The sequence below is a fragment of the Elaeis guineensis genome, chromosome 4 (assembly GCF_000442705.2).
Source record: "Elaeis guineensis isolate ETL-2024a chromosome 4, EG11, whole genome shotgun sequence".
Classification (NCBI taxonomy): domain Eukaryota; kingdom Viridiplantae; phylum Streptophyta; class Magnoliopsida; order Arecales; family Arecaceae; genus Elaeis; species Elaeis guineensis.
In genome coordinates, this window is record NC_025996.2 from 18201864 (window position 1) to 18211737 (window position 9874).

Sequence of the window (9874 nt, forward strand, 5' to 3'; positions counted from 1 at the left end):
CCAAGGAAGGTGTCAGGAGACGTATCTCACCTCCGTGCCCGCCTATCTGCCACCCACGTGTCCTACCTCCAGCCTATAAAACTAGTCGAGAACGTACATGTGAAGCGCTTCCTTAATTGGCCCCCGTGCACCCGGAGAACCAACACAACCTGTCCACGGCCCCCATCTCTCTCTCTCCTCTCTCTCTTCTCAGCTTCTAGCAATCACGTTCCACTTTGTTCTCCACCACTTGCCCTCATTTCTCATCTCATACATAACAAGCCCATTCATCTATCTTCTCTTCTATCTGCACATAATAAATAAATTCTCATACTGCAACAATATTGTAGTCTTAATTAAGACCCGTTCCTTTTCATCCTTCCATATCCATGGACGTCCCAGATCTGGAGTCCCCCATCTTCGTCCCCTATTCCTACCCTCCGTTACCACAAGTGGAGGACAACGATGACTCCACCATTCCCACCTCTTCTAATAAAACTCCAAGGAGGGCCTTAAGGCTAGTCTTGTTTGGCATCACAGCCGTAGCACTGCTGGGTCTCGTCTCTCTCTTCTACCATGGCGGTGAACCGCAAGGAGAACTGGAGTTCGATCAAGCAAGGGAGACACCCGTGGACCGGTGGACCGTTCTCGGGGCACGGCCTCGGGGGTATCGGAGAAGTCCAACGGGCCGATCCTCGGAGCCACCCCGGTCTACCCCTGGACCAACGTCATGCTCGTCTGGCAGCGCACGGCCTTCCACTTCCAGCCGCAGGAGAACTGGATGAATGGTTCCTTCCTTAACTTTCTTCTCCCTTCTTGTTTCCTTCTCCCATCTTTACTTCAATAATAGATAAGATGTAAATACTGATTCTTTTCTTTTCTTCTTCGTTTTTAATCTCCCGTTTCTGGGGAATCTCTCTCGCGTTGGCTTTCGTGCTTCAGATCCGAATGGTAAGAAAATTTAATAAAAAAAGTGGACTGTTTTCCAAAACTTTTTGGGTACTGTTCTTTTTTTTTTTTGATGGGATTGTTGTGCTGTTGTTGGGATGGAATCATGGGAATGAATTGTGACCGTTGGATTGGGTTGTTAACTAATGGATGGCAGGGCCGATGTATTACAAGGGGTGGTACCACCTGTTCTACCAGTACAACCCGGACTCGGCCTTGTGGGGTAACATCACGTGGGGGCACGCCGTATCACGTGACCTCGTCCACTGGTTCTACCTTCCCCTCGCCATGGTTCCCGACCGCTGGTACGACGCCAACGGCGTCTGGACCGGCTCCGCCACCCTGCTGCCGGACGGCCGGATCGCCATGGTCTACACCGGTTCGACCACCGAGTTGGTCCAGGTCCAGAACCTCGCCTTCCCGGCCGACCCGGCGACCCGCTCCTCATAAGTTGGAACAAGTCCGAGTCCAACCCGGTTCTCGTTCCCCCGGCCTGGGTCGGGCCGACCGACTTCCGCGACCCGACCACGGCGTGGTACGTGCCGACGGACTCGGTCTGGCGGCTTGCAATCGGGGCCAAGGACGCGGAGCACACCGGGATAGCGCTGTTGTACCAAACCAAGGACTTTATAACTTACGAGCTGCTACCAGGCTTTCTCCATGCGGTGAACGGGACTGGGATGTGGGAGTGCGTGGACTTCTACCCCGTGTCGACCGGGTCGAAGGTGGGGCTGGACACGTCGACCGGGCCGGGGACGCAGGTGAAGCACGTGCTGAAGGCCAGTCTAGATGAAAAGAAGCAGGACTACTACGCGATCGGGACGTACGACGGCGACGAGGGGACGTGGACGCCAGACGAGCCGGAGATGGACGTGGGGATCGGGCTGAGGTACGACTACGGCAAGTTCTACGCGTCGAAGACCTTCTACGACCCGGTGAAGGAGAGGCGAGTCCTGTGGGGTTGGACCGCGGAGACCGACAGCGAGTGGACCGATCTCTTGAAGGGCTGGGCCTCCCTGCAGGTAAAAGTGAACGAGACTTTTTGTTAAGATTTTGTCAGTGAGTTATCCGGAGATCTGATATTCCAGTATTAGGTCTGTTAATCTGATTTTATGATCCGGATCTGATATCAGATTATCTGTTTATTCAGATTTAGATCCGGATCCGATAAATATCGTATAAACAGATAGAATCTGAATATTTAATATAGTATATCGATAGATTTGAGATCCGAATAATATATATAATTGTATGTTTTATTATAATTATATATTGTTATATTTTTGGATACTTTATAATTAAAGTTTTACTTGTTGAATTTGAATAATTTTTATATTTTTATTTGTATGATCATATGATTGTATAATTTTTAAATTTTTTTGAGTTATTATATAATTTTTAATTTTTTTTTAAATTTTAAATATAATTTTGAATTTCGAAATCAAATCTGAATATCTGGATCAATTAGGATCCGGATCTCATACTTCAAGACTAGACCCATTGGGTATTCGGATTCAGATCCAATATCAGTAACTAAAATCGGATCTGGATCTGAATATTCAAGTTCCGATCCGAATCCGATCTTGTGGATATTCAGGGCACGGTAGATACACCCCAAACACGATTATGTGTCAGATTAAAGGGTCAATATCGCCAATTTCCCATTGTTGTTTCTTCAAATATGGAGGCCGGTAGTAATAAATAAATAATGGCGGGTTAGACAGACGTATGAAACTGGTACACCTCAATTTTTTACCCGGTGCATACTAAGTGGCACGCTGTGAATACTAATCGTCGTCTAATTATTACTTGGACCAGGTCCAAATGGACCACGCCACATTACCCCTTGTATTTCACCAATTGCCGATTGCGCGTCATCCACCGTGCATATGGCCCGAGGTCTGCCCTGGTCCACTTGGACCTGGTCATGCAATTATTTCTCCAGATCCTCTCGAGCAAATTGATGATAATAATTGAGAAATGGACATGGATAATAATTGAGGAAGGATAGTGGATGGATAATAATTGCGAGATGGACACTGTTTGGCCGCCTTTGAAAGTGAAATAAAAAATTTAAAATAATTAAAATGAATAAAACATGTTAAATTATTTTTTTTCTTACTGGAGTATATAATTTCTGGAATTAGTGGGTAAATGATTTAGTTGGAGACAAAGTAAAATATTCCAAGTGTATTTTTTTCTGAAATTTTTTGCCGTTTTCAAAAAAAAAAATATTTCATATGTTCAACGGATTTTCTCTCTAAAAAGAGATAGACCAAATGGATCAAGAGGCTTTTATTTCACTTTATTCTATTTCTAAGAGTAGCCATTAGTATTTGACTCATACGCCGTGGAATGTGGAAGATGTCTAAAATTTTTTTATTAAATTTTTTTATTAAATATATGTAGTCTTTGGCTAGCTATGTATATATTTTTTTTTAATTGGATAGAATATCGTATAAGTAAGTTGATAACTACATTCTTTGTTGACCAACTTTTCTTGTTTGACGAAGTAATAGATAAAATTATTTCAAACTAAAATATCCTACTCCTTCCTGCTGATCAATTTTTTTTTTTAATTTATTTAGGACTCTATTGCAATCCCGACAGGTTTTGCATCGGGCCTTCTTAATTGTTAATTGCATTTAGCAGAACAGCTAGTGTTGCATTCATTTATTTGAATATGTATATGTAAGTTTATGGGCTTTGACCACCGAACCATCGTGGGAGCTTCTGGAATCGGATCCACAACCTCTCTTAAACCAGTGGGGCTACAAGTCCTCAATGTCAACTCATAACCTTCCACCATAAATGGTAGATAAACAATGATCTGTCACGGTTACCATCATTTTCTTCCTAGCGAAGCGATACTAGTAATTTTTGGCACACTTGACTCCCCGGTAATTAGTTATACATTTATGATTCCGCCATGACTTATCATTGAACTCTGCGTCTAATTTGACACCACGTGCAGGCCATTCCAAGGACGGTCCTCTATGATGACAAACGAAGAGCAACCTAATACAGTGGCCAGTTGACGAGGTGGAGAGCCTAAGATCGAGCAAACAAGAATTCAGCAACATCAAAGTTAGCACCGGATCAGTGGTTCCATTAGACGTCACCCACGCCACAGAGGTAGCTTCATGTGCTCTTTTGCTAGTTGCTCCTCCTGTTACTTGTAATCACGGGTCCACAATCTACATCGCAGTTGGACATCGAGGCTGAGTTCGAGATAGACTTATCGGCCTTGGAACGGACTGTGGAGGCCGACGTAGGGTACAACTGCAGCACAAGCGGTGGTGCTGCCGGGCGTGGTGCGTTGGGACCCTTTGGATTGCTCGTGTTGGCTGATCAGGACCTGAAAGAGCAGACCGCTGTGTATTTTTTCCTCCGGAGGGGAACCGATGGCGGCCTTGGCACTTTCTTCTGCCAGGATGAGACGAGGCATGTCTTTTTGTTGCTTGTGTCCGTATGTATGTGTGTGTGTACACACACACACAGTGCGGTAGATTTGGAAAAGATTAATCAGATTCGGACGTATATCTCATCAAATCAAAATTGAACAATGGAGATCCTACCTCGATGTTTCAAGTCGTTGGATATGATCTACTATTTTAAAACTACTTGAACACTAAAAATTATATAATTTGAAGATCCCTATCTTATGTATCAAGTGATCAAAAAATGCATCTAATTCAATTTTATTTAAGTTGTCCAATTTTTGACTACTTGTTGCATAGGTTAAGAATCTTCAAATCATATAATTTTTTGTATGCAAGCAGTTTTAAAATAATAGATTACATTTAACTTTTTGAATCATTGATAGAGGATACCTATGATAGAGCTTTAATCTAATCAGATCTAAGTCCAAATTCAAAATATCTGATTCTAGTCTGGCTCTTAGAATATGCTACAATGTTCTAGTATTCTGTTACGATTGAGAGAATGGACTAATGGGACCTAATAGTTGGTAATTTGCTGAAATGCAGGTCATCGATGGCAAATGATCTTGTCAAGAGGGTTTATGGTAGTTTGGTGCCAGTGCTCGATGGTGAAAATCTGACAGTGAGGATTCTGGTAAGTTGGATTCTTTGGATAATATGTGTGGTAGTAATTAGTTTATCTTTAAATTTTTTCTCATGGATGAAATCGATAGAGTTGCTTGGCAATTTTTTGATTAGTTTCGATGGTATCACCGATAGAAAGAATGTTGTATGTTCGGGTCGGGCCTGCTTAGCGTTATTTTTTAATCTGTACCAATTTGAATTGATTTTTCAAACGTGAAAATGAAATCGAATTGACCATCTGAGGAAACGGATTTAAATTGATTCAAAATATTTGGTTTAATTCGGTTCATTTTACCGATTTGATGGGTAAAACAAGATTATATTACTATGAAAAAGAACAAAATCTAGTGAAGAAAAAAAAAACACAATTTGCTTTCTTTAATGCCTAAAGCCATCAACGAGAAGCAAAAGATAAATAGTTCGATGGCATTAATGCATATATAACAAAAAGAATGAATAATTGTATTCATAATTAGTGCAAAAAGAATTGGTATCATATGATTTATAGAACATTAACTAAAAGCACTTAAAGATCTAAAACCCTAAGGATCTAATCATGCAAAGAGAAAACCCATAATGATCAATCCATCTACATAAACCTTAATAGATTTGCAACACTAGAAGAAAGTTGGGAAAGCTGCTAGGGAGAGGAATGCTGCATTCGAAGCTTAGAAGGAGGTAAAGGATGAGGGTGCAAGATAGAAGTGATGGATGGATTTATCTATTTATTGTTATCTACCAAGTTGAGAAAGAAGACCACAACCAACCATGAGAAGACCACTAGTCCTTGCTCGACTTGCCCTTCTTGGTATCTAGTGATCCCAATCTGAGAAGGCAATGTTGTTGCGATGGAGCAGGAGACTAGGGGGAAGTGCTCTAGGATGGGAAGAATAGAGAGCGAGGGTTATCTAAAGAAGGGTTGAGAAGTCCGGAAAGAAAGGGACCAAGCATCGTGGAGTGGAGGAGAGGCAAGAGAAGGGGGCAGCTAGGGTTAAAGGCCTTTATATATATTATACTGGTCTAGATATTGATATTTGATAAGATGACTTGGCTTGGTTGCGATTAAAAGGGTTAAATAGTTTTTAGTTCCACATCGGCTATTTATAAGATGTATTTTCACTTCAAAATAAAGTACCATCATAGGCCAATTTGTTGAGCTTGGAAGCAAGAGTTCGGGTTACATGTAGTGGTTATGTTGGGCTGGTCATCTATCCTAATTTATATAGTATATCTACAGCTTGGTTCGATTTGAGTAGATTTTTTTAAACTTAAATCAAAATCACATAAATTATTTTGATTTTAAAAAATTTCAATCTGCAATCAAATAGAATATAAAAAAATTCGATCCAAATGAAATCAAAATAATTAATTTGGATCGATTTTTCAATTTGATTGGCATCTGACACATCTCTCTCGATAGCATGTCCATTATTAGTATTCCTGTTCCATAAGCATTAAGCTAGGTCTATTCTAGGATTAGACTTTTGGCTCTGATGAAAGGGTGCAACCAGAGAAGGGTAGGGTGCAGAGTTAGAACCCTTTATCATTCTCTGAGAAATAAAATAAATAAAATCAAATTTTGATTTAAAAATCAGCATCTCATTCAATAAAAGTGCGTTTGATTAGCCATTAAAAAATATTATTTTTTTAATTTTTAAAAAATAAAAATTAAAAAGCAACGTTTGGTAACACCATAAAAAGTAAAATGTAAAAATCAAAATAATTATTTATATGTAAAATAAAATTTTTTATTTTTTAAAAATTATTTTTTAATTTTTTTTTACTTTCGCATCTTTAAAATGCCAAACCAAAAAGTAAAGCGATCAAACTTTTCTTTCTCATCAGTTTTCATCTGCCGTTTCTAAATATTATTTTTTACTTTATAGCAACATAGTTATCAAATACATTTTTTATTTTTTTTTATTTTTATTTAATAATAAAAAATAAAAATATTTTTTAAAAAATAAAAAATAAAAAAAAGTTTAACCAAACGCATCCTAAGTGTTCAAATTTGTCTTTTTCTGGCACATTTGGTTCTCTTTGTTTAGTCGAACGTGGTGAGTCGAAAGCAAGACACGTAATGTACTGTTTTTAAACCTACAACCCTTTTTCATCCACGTGGGTTAGGTTACTGGACCCTGATCTCAACCACCAGGGTTTATGAAGATTCCGAGGACAGACTGCGAGGTTCACATCAAGCAGTTCCAATCAAAATGGCCAATCAGGCAAAAAGAAATCCGATAGCTGTTCAATTATTGATGATGGCCATGGAATGCTGTACAGTATTCTACGATTCTTAATACTATTTATCAATAAAAAAAGATATTTTTAGCATCGTGTTCACGCGTCTGTGCGTCTAAAATTTGTGCATAAAAAATTTCAGAGGAAAAGCAAATTCTGGTTTAAGAATTCCATTCATCATCGATGCAAAACATAGGGGGTCCACTGTTCCCAGTATCTAGTTTGAATCTACATGTCATTCTCTTCTGCTAACGCGCTAATTGATGTTCCAAAATAAGATAGTTCTGACACTGTTCCAATTCATCATAGGTGGATCACTCCATAATCGAGAGCTTTGCTCAAGGGGGGAGGGCGTGCATCACATCACGCGTGTACCCAACTAGAGCAATTTATGGTGGGGCAAGAGTATTCCTTTTCAACAACGCAACCGATGCTTCCATGACCGCCAAGTCACTCAAGATATGGCAGATGGACTCTGCATTCATTCACCCGTACTCAGCCCAGACTGAAGCCTTGTGATTTAATCTCTTTCAGCCTTCAGCAGCTCAGCCACGAAATAATCTATGTTCCATGTCATCCCGTTATCTGCATGCACTAATACCATTTGTCATGAGATTCATAATAGAATTGCATGTGATCCCATTAGAAAAGCCTGTAAAGTTTTCTTTTTTTTCCTTCTTTTTGCTCTTTCACTTTGGCGGTTTGCAAGCCTATTTTTATATTTTGTGTTTTTTATTTTTTTTTGATGTGCAATGTAGGAAATAAGATGCTTTCCCCATGTTATATTATTAATAGAGTTGAAAATAAATGGAAGTTTACCAATGGAAATTTACAATGTTAGAAATTGTAGAGGTGACTCTTTTCAGAGCGTTAGGTCTATTATCATATTTCTTGTCGGTCATCTAACCTTATGGTTTGAAGGCCAGTGGCAATTTCCTTTGCATATATCTTCCACGTTGGTACTGATGGATTGCCCGAGAGTGCATTTTGGCTAAAAACTATTTATTTCTCTTGAAGACTTTCCATAATTACAGAAGTTGGTTTAGAGGTTGGCACGTCTCTCCCTCACATGCTTTCAATTATGAAAGAGAGAGAGAGATTTTATAGAGCTTCCTCTGGAGAGGTCTAGGTTCTAGCATACATAACTGATATTAATTTTTTTAGATAAAAGAGAGTAATTTCTTGTTGTTGAGAAGCAGTCAGCTTGAGTGAATTTTATTAGCTCCTTTTTTTTTTCCATACAAAAATTCCGAACCAGCATTCTACTGGAATTAATTGCATCTTAAATTCTATATTTTATATTTCTTAAAAAAATTATATGTCCATGTCATCGTATGAGCAAAAAATTATTAGACGTATCAGATCCAACAAATAATCCAATACTCATCTATCCTTATATTTAAAAAGTTCAAAATCAAAATAGAAGTGAGAATTTATCCTATCATCTACCACTAGTATGCTCTACAATTTGGACTGATCCATCTAATAATTTTTGCCCATGTGAGCAGCGTCATGTTGGTCGTCACTCTCTAAGAAGTAGATCCTTCGAGTTTAAATCTGGAGTGGCGTACCCTGGTTGCTTAAAGTCTCTTGCCCCATTCTTGCTCTGTCAAATTGCCCAGGAAATTAAGTCCATCTCATTCAGAAATATAAATCCAAATAAGAAGAGTGTACAACCGACATTTCTCAAAAAATAATTGTTCAGGACCACAGCACGTCATTACTCGAGATCACATGTGCTGATTAGCCGTAGACCCAAATAATAGAGGCCAAGCCTGACGTGCACGTCCCGTGTTCTCAAGTTCTTGATTGCTAGCCTCTTTGATAGCCAAGTAACCCTCATAATTTTGCCTCTTTAAACCTTTTATTCCCAACTTGACATCGATGCTAGTGCACATAATTGCTACCTAAGCTAGCGAAAGCTTAGAGCCTATCCAAGAATTCGCATGATTGGCTGAAACTGATACAAGTGTTTGAGGCGTCCGGGAATCTTGTGATTCTTCATGTTTTTAAAATGTTTTTTGTAAAGCAGCAGTTTGGCTTTCGACATCAAAACTCTGCCTGTCTTATAGAGCCAAGAGATTGATGCAGAATGTCACCCAAAAACAAAGAGATGATGCAAAAAACTCCATATTTTCTTCATTTGTTAAATCTGGATTACATCTTATATCTTGTCTTGTCTGTTGGACAGCAAATAACATGGACAACCATGTCGAGCTGTCGGATTGGGGGCAGTCCCCGGGTTTTTAATGGACCGAGCCCAAAGACATTAGACTTAAGGGCCAGGAAATTGAGACAAGGGCGAGCTAAAAGTACTGCATGCTGTTTGGTCTTAGAACACAACCACGAATATTTCTTGCCGAGAGATTTCTTTTAAGTTTGGAAAGTAATAATCGCTTTTTCAAGAGCCTTCTCTTTCAGGATTGAAAGCATCAAGATCCTTCTCCTTGAGTTGATAAGCTCTTACTGCCGTGAATGTAGGCAACCATCCCTAAAGTATATACAAAGCTTGGGATTGGCTGCTAGTTTATATAGGAGTATCAGGAGCACCACTAAACCAGAATGTCCTAATAGGCCGAAACAAAGAAGGGTTTAAACTTCAGAAACTTGAACATTGTGGGCATGCAAATCCTCTGTAA

At 39.4% G+C, this 9874-nt stretch overlaps 1 protein-coding gene across 1 annotated transcript; it reads left to right on the forward strand.

The window, feature by feature from the left end:
• The first annotated feature begins 448 nt into the window (after positions 1 to 448).
• On the forward strand, positions 449 to 8063 carry LOC105043595 (beta-fructofuranosidase 1). The gene is given in 9 exon segments (XM_010921176.4): positions 449 to 767; positions 922 to 930; positions 1085 to 1357; positions 1360 to 1949; positions 3902 to 3926; positions 3929 to 4062; positions 4136 to 4371; positions 4917 to 5004; positions 7545 to 8063. Coding segments are annotated over 9 exon segments (1623 nt in total). The 5' UTR covers positions 449 to 709; the 3' UTR covers positions 7755 to 8063.
• Positions 8064 to 9874: the final 1811 nt, after the last annotated feature.